The 17,769-nt window shown below is 34.2% G+C and overlaps 1 protein-coding gene and 2 non-coding genes across 3 annotated transcripts; 2 read left to right on the top strand and 1 right to left on the bottom strand.

Annotated features, from left to right (window-relative positions):
- Positions 1-2,345: 2,345 nt before the first annotated feature.
- On the bottom strand, positions 2,346-2,486 carry LOC137935583 (small nucleolar RNA snoR77). The gene has a single exon (XR_011109284.1). It is a non-coding gene; the product is annotated as a small nucleolar RNA snoR77 (small nucleolar RNA).
- A 4,615-nt stretch (positions 2,487-7,101) lies between these two features.
- Positions 7,102-7,219, top strand: LOC137935591 (U5 spliceosomal RNA). Its single transcript, XR_011109291.1, has one exon. It is a non-coding gene; the product is annotated as a U5 spliceosomal RNA (small nuclear RNA).
- A 1,647-nt stretch (positions 7,220-8,866) lies between these two features.
- LOC137935070 (protein RESPONSE TO LOW SULFUR 3-like) lies at positions 8,867-9,509 on the top strand. Its single transcript, XM_068779714.1, has one exon. It carries the CDS (start codon positions 8,920-8,922, stop codon positions 9,256-9,258), a length of 339 nt encoding a protein of 112 aa, XP_068635815.1. The 5' UTR covers positions 8,867-8,919; the 3' UTR covers positions 9,259-9,509.
- Positions 9,510-17,769: the final 8,260 nt, after the last annotated feature.

The following is a 17,769-nucleotide window of genomic DNA, read 5'->3' as shown; positions in this document are numbered from 1 at the left end:
AGGGTCCACATGCACTATGCAAGTGAGTACAATTTCACCAAATACAAACAGTACAAAAGTCAAAAAATGAACACATATCAATAGCAGCAAACTGCAAGGCCATGTTAGTGCCCATGGCTGGAAACTTGTGTACAACGAAAACCTGCTGATGCTTTTCCTGATTATTGGTTTCCAGGAAATCTTTCGCCTAGTATCTCATTAGTGCCTTGGAAGAAAATTCACTAGAAATTTTACTCAGTTTTCCTAGTAAACATTAGCGTAATTTCCAAACAAACGGTTGAAAATTGGTTATTAGAGAGTTGATTAATACGTATCACTCATGTTTTTTAATAACGAATACTGATTGTCCAATTTTTTGCGTGTGTTGTAGGAGATAATCCTCATCAGATGATGCAAGATGCTCTACATTATGGTATTTGAGAAATTCAAATATTACTGAACTTTCACGAATAATCAATAGTTGAATGCAGACGACAAACAAAGAGAGAGACCTTCCCCTCTTTACATTGACACAAAAATAAAGAAATGGAACCCAGTCAGAGAGTAAAAAGTTTTTTACACTCACTTGGAAGGGAGCAGTTTTACACTCCCTAATAGAGAGAGGGGACAGAAAAACAGGAAGCGAAGGCCCCGGTCCGGGAAGTTTTCTCCGGCAGGAAGGAGAAAAGATAGACTGCCTCCCCCTCCCCCTTGTCGTTCCTTCCAAGCGCTTTGGTCCCGGGAAGCATTTTCTCATGGAAAGGAAAAAGAACAAAACTTCAGATGACAAGGGGGGAAAATATTACCTGGCCGGGAAAGAGTTTTACTTTTGGAGAGAAAATGATGACAGTTCGGAAGAAGATGAAGCTCTGCGGAGAGAACGATGGATTCGTAACTCGTGAGGAATAATGACGGGAGTCTGAACGCCTAGGGCAACGCCGATAATGAAAAATCAGCCATTCGGAAATGCAAATTTTGCTGATTTTTATTCTTGAAAAAATTATAATTTATCGATAAGATTGAACAAATACTGAAGGGGTCGATTGTTTCCAATAGGGTCCGGGTATTGATGCGTGTTCATAGGTGCATTTTTGTTCAAAGATAGCAGAATTTTTTTAAAATGTATCAATATTAAATATTGAACGAGTCACAGCGGGAGATCTGGACTAGCAAAAATTCAGCAAGAATTTTGATTCTCAAATGTATTTAAAAATTTTGCTTTCAGTGTTTTTTTTTAATAAATATCTTAATATATTTTAAAATTCTGATTTTAGAATTAAGGAAGATTGAATTTTACGTGAGTTGAATCTAGTGACTACATCAACTGCAACATCTTCGAGTGATGAACAGGTTATCCATGGAAGATAAAGCAGACTTCTACGTTTGAATTCAAATAGTTGATCAATTGCTCTTGGACTCTATATCAACTAGAAGAATGAGCCTACCTGCTCAAGATATTGAACTCATTAATAGTAGCTATACTGGGTCCCTTGATATGGCCTCGCATGAAAAACTGTTAATGGTGGAGACAGAAGATCTCGTCAACCCTACTATCGAATTGTTTTGATGAATTGAAGCCAATACTGTATGTGACATCATGAAGTCTAATTGAGAAAATCCTAGCATCATGTCCAAGTCCAAATTTGAGTTGAGGAGATGAAAGGGTGTCCGTAACCATGTAAGAACAACTAAAATTTGATACATTAGGCACATATTCTGTCAAACCTTTGCTTTTGAGGCTTTCTAACTTGTTTTTTACACTTTCAATCAAAATAAGAGGGTAAAGAGAGATATTAAAAGAGAAAGGTTCTTATGGGGAAGTAGGGGAGAATGATCAACGGAACAGGAGGAAGGGGAGAAACAGCTCATGAATGCCAGTGAAGAAAAGGAACGAGAAGTGGACTACTCGACTACATTCCACTCCACAGCTCGTTCCTCTTATTCACTGGAATTCATGGCTAATCACCCTTTTGGTGAGTTACTTCTCACTTTCCTCCTCTTCCATTGATCAATACTCCCCTACTACCCTAGAAAAAACTCGTCTCTCTTAATATGTCGTTTTTTGCATTACCATAAACTAGAAAACATGAAACAAATACAAAAGGGATTCGAAAAATAACATGTGCTTCAGTGAAGGGACAGAGTGGCTCACTCCACTCCACTGCTCGTTCCTCTTCTTCTCTGAGATTCATGACTAATCACCCCTCACTTTCGGTGAAGGGGCTTCTCCCCTTCCTCGTTGATCAATACTCCCGTACTTTTTTCTTTTTACCCTTCTTGCCAATCCCCATTCCCCAGTCATACGCATTACCACAAATTAGAAAACATTATAGGATGAAACAAAACAAGAAGGAATGGAAAAATAACATGTGCTTCAGCGTTACTAGACCCGCTTCAGGGAAGGGACAGAGCCACTTCTCAGCAAATCTGAAGAGCAGAAGACAAATTGATCTCCGAGCAAATTAACACCTCCTCCGCCACGTGTTTTTTCTGCAAAGGGGCTGCCTGAATTTTTGCTCGTTTTTCAAGGATTAACCCTCACGATTCAACACAGGAAGAAAAAATAAACAGAATCGAAGATAAGTATAAATAAAAACGTTAAAAAAAGAGGAGAAGAACTAAAGAACGGGAATCAGGAGTGGGGAGGGACGGGCACACACAAAAGAGATGAAGCGAGGAAGAGGCTGCTGTGAAATAAGTTACACCTTCATGGGTTATTTATAGGATAGAGCAGGAGAAAAAAAATCCTCGATTAGGGTTTCAGACTCACGTGGAGTCACGTGGGTAGAGTGTGAGACCATATTCCAGACTGGGCCGTCAATGGGTTCATTAACGGGTACCCATTAAGGGTGGTCTCAGTCAGTGAATACCCGTTAAGAAACTGGGCAGGATAAATGAACTCTCGCTGAATTTGGGAAACAAAATACAAAAATATAAACTTGACATAAAATTTTAAATATTACTTTTTTTTTTTCATTTTTCATGTGTATTCAAGGCAATGATTTGATTCAACTTCAACTATTACCTGGGTGATAGTGTAAATGAGTTCAAATGTATTAGAAAACAGATTCTAGTGTTAGTGCCCTAAAATGAAAAATACGATGTAAACAAGAGAATGAGTAATTTTTTATAATATACTTAAATAGAACATATACCTAAATAAATAATTAACCAAAATAAATATGGTTACTACACTAATAAGTGATTTAATGTAGTATTAAAATATATTAATTAATGAAATACTCGTTTATATTAATTAATTATTATAGTTTATTATAAAATAATATAATAATTATGTGTGACTGTAATAAATTATAAAAAATGAATCAATTAATTAAAAAATTACATAAGTGAATATAATAAATAAACTAATTAATTTATTAATAACATAAGATATATTTTAACATTAAAAATCACTAATTTAATACATTAATAAATAAATATATATATTTATTATTTTATAATAACACAATATATATTTTTACTTATTATTAATTAATAATATATTACCACAAAATTTAAAACCATTGGTTTAATTAATTATAACAATGGGATAATTAAACCAAAATATTTTATCAAATGTTTACTTTAACAATATTTTAATTAAGACTATTAAATCACTAATTTAATACAGTAATTACAAATTGAATATATTGAATAAATAAAAACACTTATTTTATTAATAATAGAAGATGGATTTTTTATGTAAATACTATTAATTAATAATATATTTTTACAAAATTAAAAATGATTAGTTTAATTAATTATAAAATGGGATAGTTAAACCAAAATGATGGATCAAATGTTCTCTTTAACAATGTTTTATTTACCATGATAGATTATAAATAACATAAAATAAATAAATAAATATATTATTTTGTTAATAAACTAGGATAGATTATAAATAACATATATATATAATTAAAACATGCTTGAAAATGAACCGAGTCACTCGTAATAGTCCACAAATTATAGCATAAAAGTAGACGTTTATGCCTTGGAATATAACAACGAGTTCATGCATTTAATATTAAAATCATCTATTTACTAGTTTAGTAAATATGAACAACAAAATACATATTCAAAAGCAATAAGATACAACCATCAATGATCATTCCACATGCTAGTCGCTATGGAATCTCGAATAATGGAGTATCCCTACTTAAATCAACATCCTCGAACACATCCAATGGTGAATTTTCTAACTCATGTTGGCCATCATTGCATATGTCTACATTAGTTTGACTTACTGTTCCCATGGCTATTGAGTTCCCTACTACCAAAGCCAATTTGTCATAAAGCGGGCACCTTTCACGGCTATACTTCTCAGCATCTTTATGCCTTTACAAGAAATAAACATCTTTTAGACCTGACGATACAGAGTTCTAGTAATGCGAAAAAACATACAAAATGTATTCAATTCGGTATGATTTACTGACCTTGATGTAGTCTTGCCATACAGAATAACATACAGTAACTAGCTATGTGGTTGCATCCCAACTAAACCCACTAGTGTTGAGATAGTTTGTTACTGTTTGGTAAGTTTTCTTCCATGATATTGTTCGATTCTTGAGTTGATCAACAATTTTTTTATTAACTGCGTCTTCTTTGAACCTATTGACACAATCCATATACACCTCATATTTCCAAACCCCATTGGGCAACTTGTTCCCCATATTGACCTACTCAACCAAGAGATCGAGCATTTTGTTGTCATCCTCGAAGGTCCAAATGTCATATGATCGAAGAGTTTGTTGTCTTCTTCCAGCTATTTATAATCTAAATCCAAGATGGTCCTCGTGAAAAAAAAATTATCAGATAACCTTTACCTGTCTTATTAAATAGGGACACATGGAAACACATATAAAAACTTAAAAAAAGAACTACGAGGTGGATATTTATAAGTCATACGAATCTCCTCACCACATGGCAAGACCATCCATAACATTTCAAAATTATTCAACAATATTCTATAACATTTACAAATTAATCAAACTAATTCTATTGCAGATGATTAGAACAATACAAAAACACATTCATCAAATCCAAATTTACTGAACCCCCCTGGTAGAGCCCATATGACTTTGCAGTCACTACGAACCGTACCTCGTCAGTGATGGGGGTAGGGTTTCGTCGGCTAATGGACACCCTTGTAGGTGACTCAGCCTAATTTGAACTGAACTCAACCTACCCATGAGCCCCATAAACTCTAAACTCTAAACCTTAGCCCCTAAACCCTAAACCCTTAACCCTAACCCGAATTCTAGAACCTAAACCATAAACTTTTTACACTAAACCCCCTAAAAGCCCCAAACCCCAAACCCAACCCCTAAACCCTAACTTCTATTATCCTTACCTTGACCACGCTTTTGTTTTAAAAAAAAAGTCTAACCCTAAATACCTTAAACCCTACCTTAACCATACTCTAAATACCCTAAACTCAAAATTATATCCTACCTTAACCCTAACTCTAAATACCCTAAACCTTAAACCATAAAGACTAAATTGAACACTAAATACCATAAACCCTAACCCTATATCCCAAAATTAAGTAGAAACTAAACAATAACTACAAATACCGCACACATAAATTAAGATTAAATCAAATTCAACAGTAAATTTATAATAAATTAGGGTTTAGGGTTATCTTCTGAAATTTGGGGAAAATCGAAACCCAATGTGGAAATCAAAGCCAAATGGGGAATTCAAGGGAAATCGAAGGAAATCGAAACCCAAATGGGTTAAATCAAAGAAAATCGGGAGGATTTTTAGGGGAAAAGAGAAGAGCGAGAGGAAGAAGGGAGAGGGAAGCCGAGAGAGACAGGGAGAGGAGATGCAAAGACGATGAAGGGAGAAGAGATACGAAGAGGAAGAAGGGAGAAGAAGCCAAGAGGAAGAAGAGAGCGCAAATGAGATAAAAAAAATCGTCGGGGTAGGGAACGACACGTCCCGAGTGACACTTCAAGTGGATGATTTGCAACATTGGGCTGAATCACGATTCCACAATTTTAGTATGAGAAATGATGTTGGCGTTCATTCATCACTAATGGCCTAATTGAATGAACTATGTAATACGCGTGAACTTCATTGTTGACTAACCACCCCTCCCCCCCATTTCTCTTTCATTTTCTCTCTCATTTTACATGAACATCCAAACAAAGAGAAAATAAACCTTTTTTTCATTTTTTTTTGTTTCGTCTTTCTCTTTCTTTTCTCTTCATTTTACTTTTTTCTCCACTTTGTTCCTAACACAACTTTTCTCTTCCTTTTACTTTTTTTCTCCACTTGTGTTCCTTCCATAGCCTGAATGTGATTGAGTATGCTCATAAGGTTTACCCATTATTACTCTGTTATGTTTTACTTTACTATTAAATGCCACAAATAACCTTTCGTTTAAATCATGAAATTGTCTTTGGAAACCCATTAATTTTTTTACTGCTTCTTGAACATATCCAAACAATAAATAAACTTGAAATTGGATGTATCTACGCAAACATTACACGCATTTATGTATAACATCACTAGTTTATGTTGTGCATCAATGTTATGAAACCTTTGCTCCAATCATATAAACTTAAAAATGAGAGAGGAGGAGAAACTTGATGTATGCAAGGGTATTTTCATCATTATATGTTATATTATATAAGTAAAGTATGTAAAGTGGTATTTTTGTCATTTTTGTTATCTAATTTTTCTATTATATAAAATAAAATAAAATAATAAGAGTATTTTTATTATTATATTATTAGTGAATATTACAGGGTGTTTTTTTTTCCAATATATAAGATGCTTGTGATTAACTTTGTTAAGGGATTCTTAATGGATAACCCCAATATTTTTATTGTTTTGAATTGGGTTTGGGTTTGTGGGTTTGGGTTTGGGTTTGGGTTTGGATAATCCCAACCAATAGACAACCATTCAATTCCAAGTTCTGAATTCTCAAACTTTCTAGATCACAATGTCAACAAATGGGAGATAGCGACCTGCAGTGGACGCTGCACTCGATTGAAATCTAACCCTCGCTTTGGATCGTGCCATCAATTAGTCCCACATAGATTCACCTGGGCGTGGGCTCCTGCGGCAAACCTACAAATGCACGATTCAACGTTATCAATATCACGGAGCTGCGTGGTGAGCACATAGCGAACTATTCTTTCGCCTTTTACTAAAGAATACCGTGTGCTCGCCACAATTAAGTAGCATACGCCCATTTTTGGAGGGCCTTCTCTTACGGAAGGCTCTTACCAACAATAAAAAAACGATTTCAGAATTAGCTCGTCTGTAACGTCTCCTTGTGATTGATAGTTGAATGAAGCACGAATACTTTCTCTTTTCTCTTCTAATAGAGCGAAAGGCTCACGCCACTGAAATGGCATAATCGGACTCTGGTTCTTTCACATGTCCCATCTCGATTTGGATTAGCCCTTCTGTTACGTCAAAATGAGAGGACTGGATTCTTTGAAAAAGCGGGTTCTCTACTCGTAGTCTTTTCCTGTCTTCGCTTTTCTGGAATTTATTCGGCCATGGAAAGACCTTCAGATGGATTTTTTTCTCCTAGGGGAAGTTGAAAAAAGCGTAAGTGGCCATTACTTTCATGGGTCGTGCCTGACGTTGATTTTGAGACATTATCGTCTTTTTCCGCCCAAGTGGCAAATTAATCTCAGTTTCTGCGAGTGAAATTTCAAACTCGTAGCAGCAACTACATGTCATAAATAGGATGAATTAAGTAATGCGGGGGGAATTCATTCCACGTAATTGTGGACTAACCCCCCCTACATGCCTACGTGTGCTTTCAACGTCGATCCCCAACCAACAGATGCGTGTCTTTTTCTCTTTTAATCTTGTCGGAAATGTCTCTGTGATTGAACCAGAAGTGAATTGTGGAAGGTATTCGGTCTCTGGATGTTCTTAGTTCACATAAGAAACCTGAAAGCAGTCTGTAATCGAGAACTAGTTTCACGTCCTCTCGTGGCAAAAGCACCTCCACCCACTTTGACTGCAGGCTACCTGTTCGATGAAATGCCAACCCATTCCGAACAGAGATCAATTCCCAGATTTCATCCTCTTTTCAGAATGATGATTGATCAATTACCGACTCCATACGTCTCTGCTGAAATAAAAAAAACACAGGAAGGTATTTTACCATTGGGGAATCAGTCGCTGGCGATGAGTTCTTTATTTTGTCTGCCCTTTAACCTAAACCAAAAGCTAAAATTAGCTTTGGCCAAGAGCTGTAGTGGACGCGACGACGAGTTTTTCGCGTGGGTCCGATGCCTCCTCAGGGATTTATTAGATATTCTTATCAACCGCCCAGAGCCGGTTAAGATGGAGACCTGTTACTGATTCTATCCCACTAGATGGGAACTTTGTACTAAGGTGACCTCCACTAGGTGGAAGGGATAGCCTGTAGCCTGCGAGTCATGGAGGTTTCTCTCGTAATTCATTATTTTTTATATTAAAAAATTATGTTAATTTCATACAGGGTTTCACTCGACCTGTTCACTTTTGCGGTCATGCTAAGGTCGGTATTATAAAATTGGGTAAAATTATTAAATATCCTGACCGTTCAAATCTGGCTTCGAATGTGACGGCTGATCGCTCCCTTCATGAGAGTCATTAGTCCGGTAGCCCCGACATCAATCACCAAATAGTTAGAGCTAATTGCGTGGAGAATCAAAATCTAAGCCGCCGAATATTCTACACAGGTGGAGTGTCAGGCGCAACTACTTGCAAAGACTCTCACGGTCCGGATGCCCTGATAGGATTCCACGTGGAAGCATCTCCTGCACCAGAGGATACCATTTATTGGTTCATTGAATCTAGACACAGTTGTTTTGTCCTATAAAGCCCCCCGCCCCCGCCTCGAATCTCAAATCGAGTTCCCGGCTTATTTCTCTGAACTCTTTTCCTTCCGGCGAGTTTCGAACGGAAATTTTGGCAATGGCTCCCGGGATCGCCGTCGAAGCGCCGAGCTTCCACTGGAATCTGGGGTTCTTAGGCAAGGGGGAGGTGGGATTGGATGAGACGTTGAGGCGGAGAAACGAGGAGCTGGAGAAGGAGCTAAGGCGAAGTTTGGAGAGGGAGGAGAAGATGAGAGAGGAGCTGGAAATGACGAGGGTGAGGCTTAAGGTGGTGGAGGACGCGGAAGAGATGCTGTGCTCGCAGCTTGGGGAGCTGGAGGCGGAGGCTGTTGACCAGGCGCGCGAGTATCACGCGCAGATTAGGACGTTGATGGAGCAGCTAACTGTCGCTCAGAAGCGTTTACAAGGAGCCAGATAACAATCTGGTATCGGATATAAACCAGTGTATACATCCAAATGTGGTTATTGGGATTTTTATTTTATTTTTTTCTGTTTTTTCTTGAAAATCAGAGAAGGAAGCACTGACGATGATATCCATCCAATTTTTTGTTTGTTTGTTTTGGTCATGGTGATTTTGGTGTCTTGTTCTAGTTTTAAGTATGTTAATAGCAGCTGGTCTTAGTGTGTAATGAAGATTGAAATCAGAATTTGTTTCATGGTTGCTCACGATCTTGAGACTCTGTTTGATGACATGATTCGTTCTGTTTCCTAGAGCAAAATCCAGAACTCAACCAAGAATATTTCCATTCATCTTGTTCTAATACTAGCAAAAGAGATTCTCAATTGAAAGAAAAAGAGTAAAAAATGATTGAATTCAACGAGAGAAGAGAGGCAATCGGTATGTCTATGGAATTTTCCGTTCTGTTGATTGCCTCCTCGAATTAGCAAAGAATCGAAAGGCATTTGGCAAGGAGAAACAGTAAACTCCATGACTGAGAAGCAGAGATTGGTGTGGGTATGCTATTTCAATTATTAACCTTTTCGATCTTTCAGTTGTATCAGAAACCAATAGCGTGTGAGTGGACGACGTTTGAGGGTAATGCTGGGATGGGGGACCATTTTATTTGTATTTTATGCAATAGCTACCAGTTATAATGCGATTTCTTTGTAGACCACCCTTACCCTTTCCCTTTCCCTTTCAATTCAACTGGTTATAGCTTTAACTGTTCATACTTTACAATTATCACATAGAAGAATAAATTTATCCGTTTTAACCGGTGGGTCTCATGCAAATCATTTACTCCCATGGATCTAGGGGTTTTTTTATTTTTTTTGATTGAGGGTGGAACAAGCTCTTGTCGAAAAATCAGATGGAGACAATGGTCTCTAGACAAGGTTGTCCTTAATCCAAACTTATGTTGATGGTACTTCAATCTTATTTTATTGTATATAGTCAAGTTGTTTATTCCAATATTTCGATTTTTTTTTACTTGGTCTAGACGTTTAGACCTAGGATGGCGTCGAACATATACCGAATTTTTCTAAATTTTATAGTTATTTCAATTTTATCCAATGACCTACAAGTATTTAAAATTTGAATTTGAAATTATTTATGTTTATAGCTATTTGAGTTTTATCTTATAAATTCAAGAAGATATCTAAAGATCCTTTTTACAACCACTACATGAGACTCGTTAGGGTTTGATTGAAATCCACAGAGACAAAGCAATAGTTTGAATGTATGGTCTATGGTCCAATCATGTCTTTCTATTTTATTTGAACAGTACTCTTACCATCCTTATCTTTGCATAACTTGGTTCTAGTGCCAATTGGAATTGTCACACTCATCTTGTCATCTTTGTTATACTCTTTAAAAGCTCTCTAATATTGAAATATTTCTTGACTCTAGTATTGAGCACTACGAATGGATAATTTCTGAATATCACCCTCGTATTTTCCAATACAGCCATTTAGATAGTGTATACAACTCTCAAATACTTAATATAAACTATCAAGTATGCTTAATGATGTTCTCTATCACTGGGATAACTTTCCCATTGAGATATTTTCTATCACCAAAATTGAAGCCTACCTTTTTTTTTGACAAAAATATATGAAAGAATCAAACTACCTTAAGAGAGAAATCTTTTGAATCCTATAACTAATACGCTTTGAAAAATGTGCAAAAGGAGAAAAATTAATCAGATTTTACTCTAAACTCAAATACTTTGCGAAATAAAGCAAATGCTTGATGTGCATACTCATTCTCAATATACCTGTTGATTAAGGAAAATATTGCTTCGATTTTAGGGTAAACCTAGTGAAAAAGGGTTTTCAAAGAAACATAGCGTAGACATTTGAAGGAAACAATAACAAACGTATGTGAGGAATCAAGTTCATTTGAGGGTATTTGAGTTATTTCGAAAATAATTTGTGAAGTTGAGGGTAACTTTGTCTCTTTCTTGAGCTACATAATTAACTTCTTATGAGTTTCATTTATATTTACTAAGTGTGAGGTCTTTAATTGACCATTATATATCAATTATAAAGTCAAATATAGGAATACACCTTCTAAATGGTTGTATATGATAATATGACAACTAAGAGGGTTGTATTTCAAAATGACACTTGCAAAAATTTATGAGCATTCATGATAACTTGTTTCTTTCACTTTTCGTCTAGTTTCTCTATGTTTCATTACAAACTCAGCTTTGTCAAGCTCGATCGAGTTTGAGCTGAATGAGATTTGAACTTTAAACTCAAAAAGACCACAAAAATAGATTAAAATTATGTGGATTAAATTTTGAACATCTTTTCTCATCTAAAAAATTATTAATTGACTTAGTTGATAAGATGCATTCATAAACTTAGTTGTAAAACTTAGGTTTTTTATGCATATCTTAAATAGAGCATGTGTTTAGTAAGTTCTTCATATACCATCTGAAACAGAGCAAGTTGTTGAAGAACATGTATGGAAGAGCCTTACATGACTCTCACAATAAGAAGTCTCAGAGAGCTAGAATTAATATGGTGGAGTCTTACAAGAGGTTCATAGGAGGAGGTCTAAAAGAAGAGTCTCAACTAAAGGTGTTTTAGTTGTGTTAGTCTTTTGTTTATGTTCAAATGTTCAATTGTTCCAGGACTTATCTTTTAGTGTTTAACTTTGGGCGTAACTAGGACAAAGGTAGTTTAATTGTAATTGGATTCTACAAGTTTCCTCTATTATAAATAGATGATCATGTACTCAAATTGTAAGTCAATTAAGTTTTTCTCTTTTCCAAAAATTCAACACAAGTGTTTAGTTATTTTACAAGGCTTCTAAATTAAGGAATCATATCCAATTAAATGTGTTTATTGAGTTTAAGAATATGTAGTAGTAGAGTGGAGTTCAACATTTTCTCATATTCTAATGCTATGGTGTTTTCGATTTCTTGGTTGGCAATTGTCTTGTTTATTTGTTTATCTGTCCTCACTTGACTATCATGTCTGTAGTCTGCCTTTTTTTTTTATTTTCAGCAAAAATGACACCATAATCAACAACGATTAAAACAAAAAAGCTTTATTAATGGGGTACCATCCCCATCTTCAGACTCATTGCCATCTTCTAGGTTTAAGATGGAGGATACAACTTTCATGAATACTAATGTTTTCATATCAAACAAGATTGGCCTAACATCACTGGTACTTCCTTCATAATGGCCAATTTGGCCAACGCAACCATGGATATCTATCTACCCATTTTCTCTTTATATATAAGTATTCAAACCTTGCCATCCATGTGCATTATCCGGCTTATAGGTGAGGATGCTACTTCACATTCTACTCTCTTTACTCGAGCAATAAATAAGAAATTCTCTTCATCAAGTGTACATGTTGAAATGTAACATTTGCACTGCCTCAGTTACCACCCATATTCCAATGTCACATTGGTTGTCGAGCGAACTTGGATGGTGGATTGACAAAATTTTTGGATTTTGTCCTTGTAAAAATGAATATTTACACATGATTTCCAAAAAAAAATCTTGCACCTAAACCTACCAAAGTATCTTCTCTTGATAATTTAGACATAATTTCCTTCCTATGCTTGTCACCCTTTCTCTATCTCTTTGTTCGGCCGTCCTACCTTCCATCTTACTTCTTGCTATTTGCCAAAAACAAAAAAAATCATGGAATGTCAATCAATTACAGTCATCGAATTAAAGGCAAAATCCAACAAAAGATATATAAGAGCAAAAGATAATGAATTATATTTCTTAAAAATAGTTCAGATTGGATCTCTATCTCTTTCTATGTAATGAGCGTAATTCACAAACTAGACATAACAAAAAAATGTTGTAGACCATTAAACTATTAAAGAATGGAGTTGTAGACTACTAGAATGTTAAAGAATAACATTTAATGACTTGAATTGAAAATATATGTAGCTCAAAATAGTCCTTAATGACTTGGTTTAAAATGATAAGCAGCTTAAACTAGTCCTTAATGACTTGATTTGAAAAAGTAGGCTCAATCTAAATTTGAGATTGGTTTTTTGAATTGAGGAATACACTCAAAGCAGCTCAATATAAAATTGATTTCAAAGTATATCTCATGACTAGTAATATGAATTTTATTAAATGATTTAAAAGTTTACAAGCACTAGTTTACTATACTCTCCCAAGTATCATTAATATATCTCCAAATATAGGCTTTTAAATACTTGGATTTGAAATCTTATCTCCAAATTTCAATAATTTTCAAAAGCCCTTTCAAATACCCCAACAAATTAGTATACTAGCTTGTATTGATATAATTTGAAAATAAAAGAGGTAGCAAAATTGATATCAAGTAGTAGTTAATCACACAACTAATCTCAATGCAATGGTTGAATGAAATATTAAAATTACTTGATACACTTTCATAAAATTTAGATCTAATTATTCATTAAAGGTTTTTTATTTTGGTGAGGAAAAATATTTGATAGAGAATGTTAGACGAAAGTTTTTCCAATGATAGAAAAAATCATATGCAAAAAATATTAAGTATGATACAAAGACAATTTTACCCATTATTTTATAGGTCTTGTTAATTATTTGAGAGTTGTATTTAGAATTTAGGGAAATTTGGAAATACACCATCTAAATGGTAATATTTGAAAATACGATATCTCATAAGGTCATATGTAAATGGAGGCCAAAATCGGGCTATAAATGCTAAAAATAGGTCATCTTCCATTTGTAGCTTCTCTCGTTTCCTACCTGCAATTTTTTACCCTTTTTTCACACCTCTTCTGAACAAGACGCGCATACTGTTTGCCATTCATCCTTCGTCTTTGTTTTTTTGCTACGATTTTCTCTTCAGGTATCTCAAACATCTTGTCTACAATTTTATAATCACTTTGTTGGTTCTTCATCTTAAAATAATATTCTCATAAAAAGTTCAAGAGAGGTTGTCTTTTCTCTTACATTTTGTTTACTTGACTAAATCATACAATGGAATCTATTGACAATGCTTATTGATTTATTTCTTTTTTGTGGTTTTTTATCTAAAAGGTAAAAACATTTGATTTTTATGAGTAATAATGTGAATCTACGTTATAGCAAAGAAGGGCATTCCTCTTACGGAAAATAAATTCAAACAAAATTCTTGAAACATAAATCATCCTCTTATTTGACTCTTATTCATCAAAATCTTTTTTTTTTCTATTTCTTGTTTATTTGTGCTTGTTGTTCCATTTCGCCGATTACATGTTCATCACTTTCCATTTTTTTTACTTTGTTCTCCTTCAAATCTTTATCTAAAATATGTAATAGTTAAGATTTATATTTTTCTATCTAAGTTACCTTTTTGGTTGATTTATAGATCATGGAAAGTGATGTGTGGATTAGATTACCATGGTAACCATCGCGCAGAATGGGTGGAATTGGAAATGCTAAGCTAAGTAAGTTCTAAACTCCTCTGAAATATACTCTTAGCCATCTGTTAATGTTTAGTGTTTGTTTCCTTAGAATATGTATAGCTCAACCAGAAATTTCTTAAATAATTGCTCATGCATGATTTTTTGTTAAAAATTAATGGCATTTTTTTGCTAAGTAGTTTATTTAACACTTGATCTGGATAGTTTGGCTACTGGATCATAGATCCAAGAGCTAGGGGGCACAATCTAAACCCCAACCACATTTTTGCCACTACCGTTGGAGGAACCCTACCCTGCTTACTATTATTTATTGGGAAGGTGAAACACCCTCCCTCAATGTTACAAAGGAAAAGAAAAAAGAGGGGTAGGGGGTATTTAATGTACTTTGGATATGTTATTAGTGATTCCAAGATAAGAATGGTGCATGATCTTCTTATACTTTTCATTGCTTGATTGTATGATATCGGGAGCACAGTAACATGATTTTGGTCAAGACAAATCTTCACGTTATCATGGAGATAGATAAGGCACATTGAAACAATCATCAACACTTTGAGGGAGTCTTCGGTGAGCAAATCAAGGACTATTATTTCCAAAAAGCCACTGCCTGGGCCAACTTTGACACTAAAGACCTCAACATTATCAAGGTTTATGCCCCATTCAGTCTTTTACATGGGTTTCATATTTTCTTATTCATTGAATATATATAAACTTTAAAAAATCATAATAGAATGATGAATTTCATTCTCTCATTAGATGTAGCTCACTCTTTGACGATGGAGGAACATATAGGGTCTTTGTTCATACACAAAAGTACTAGCCCCAAGTTACAACAAGCAAATAATCATCACTCATCAGTTTGGTAAGTCATTTTCTGATTGAATGCTTTTGGCCAGTTTGATTTGTTGCATATTGATTGTTATTTAAGTAATGCATTTGGGGTAGCTACCAAAAAATGTAATTCTGGAAGACCTTACCTTATGCAGGTCTATGACCTTACCTAGTGCCCAAATGATCACTAAGCTTCTTAGATGTTTCAATGTCGCTGTAATATGTGATCAATGAGAGTCCCTTAGGATGAGAGATCCTACAAATGCCTTCCAACTTGTCTTCTCTTGGGTTTGACAAAGTGGACAAATCTTGAACAAACTCAATTATTTGAGATAAGAAAAAAAAATAAAAACTTTTTGTTGACAGAGTTATTTTGAGTTTAAAGTTGAAACCTCTCTCGGCTCAAACTTGGCCACATTTGACAAAACCTTTTTGGCAATGCTCCTATCTTCTCATGAATGCTTTTAGATGGAGACTAGAAACACTTGTCATTGTTTAAACTTTCTCCATATTCAATTTGCTTTTCTCTTCCTATTTTTGCTTTATACATCTTGTAATGGAATATGTCAACAATCGTTTAAAAATTGAAATATTTTTTTTATTCGTGAGAAACAATGTGTATCTACTTCACAAGGCCACAAGGTACTCTTCTTGAGCAAAAAAAAAATTAAATTAAATGAAATTATTTTTTTTTGTTCTTGCATTTTTTTCATGGATATTATCTTCATACCATTTCAATTTACCTTATTAGCGACTTTTTCTTATTTTTTTATAATTATTTATTTTAGTCTTTAGGCAATACATGTAATAATCAACAGTTACAGTTTTCTCATTTTAGTCATTTTTTTGGTAGACAATCAGATAATGGGCATTGATGATTTGATTTATCGTGGTAACTATTATCTGAAATGAGAGGAATTGGAAAATTTAAATTATGTAAGTTCTTAATTTCTTTCTTACTTTACTTCAGCACTCCATTAATGTGATGTTTGTTTGCTTAAATATGCATAGGCCACACAACTAATTTGTCTTGCATATGTTTTAAGAGATAAATAGTATTTTTTTTGCATGTGTTAAGTATAGGTCACTTATTTAAAATAGTCCAACTTACAATTAAAAATTGTTCTTCAAACAAAAAGATTGATGGTTAACAATGGAATTGGTCAAAGGCTAAAAATGTGGAATGCAAAAAGAATTATGAATTGACATAAGGGTGCGGATCTACTGAAACATAACAACAAAGCCAATTCATTGCTTGAGGAAGAAGAAAGCTTTTGTTCCCTCTCCTCACTTCCAATGCTAAGCACGTATTCTTTTTCTTTAATACTACGAGTGATTCAGTTCAATATAATAACTTCTTTTAAATGAATGGGAAATAAAATTCTTATTGTTATTGAACGACAAAATTATTTATTATAACTAAAAAAATTAGAATATGGGCAAAGCTACATTATCTATAACTCCATCTTTTGTTGTGTTTGGGTTGTAATTGATTATACCAATTATGTGGGAAGAGATAAAGTTGTAAACCTAGGTACTTACATGAAATGTAACAAATTACGTATCGTAACTTAATGGATGTAACAGTTAATTGACCTCCATTTTTTCCCTAAGCAGACGACAAGCACTAAGAAGGAAGACAAGAAGGTTGGATAAAAGTGGCAGAGAAAGGGTGACAAGCCTTAGGAAGGATTTTAGTTGAAACTAATGACAAACTAAACTACTATATTCATATTTTGTAAAGTCATATATCTAATCTTGCTACTCTGTATTCAACTATAGTCATTTTATGTACAATGATGTTATAGGAGCATTACTGAATATTGAAAAAATTTGTGGTATTTTCTATTATTTCAACAAGAAATATGATTACAATGTAACTAGAATTTGTTGTGCGAGTTTAATTTAGCACATGCATCTCTAGAGTTAGGTGGAATTTAAAAGTTGCAATTTTAGCATATGAGAAAGAATTGTCTTTTTTGCTAAATTGTGAAGTTTTCAATGTAATTTGGTAGCACTCTCCATGTAAATTAAGTTGAGAGTCTCTTGATTCTCTTTGTCAAGGATTTAACTTTGTTCTAGTTTATTTATTCTTTATATGTAGTGAATCAACCATAAATTCAAAATGAAATAACATACAACAGATGCTAATCTAAGTTCTTATCTCATCTGTTATCTTCTCTTGTAAGAAATGTAATCTTAGTTCTTTTCTAATCTCTTATCTTCTCTTGTGGCAAAATGATCGATCACTTCGTTTTTATT

The sequence above is a fragment of the Aristolochia californica genome, unplaced genomic scaffold (genome assembly GCF_029961685.1).
Source record: "Aristolochia californica isolate CCGP_79_NKW_82.1479 unplaced genomic scaffold, dmAriCali1.0.hap1 SCAF_6, whole genome shotgun sequence".
NCBI lineage: Eukaryota > Viridiplantae > Streptophyta > Magnoliopsida > Piperales > Aristolochiaceae > Aristolochia > Aristolochia californica.
Note: the sequence above shows the minus strand (reverse complement) of the source record. Positions and strands in the feature narration are given on the sequence as shown.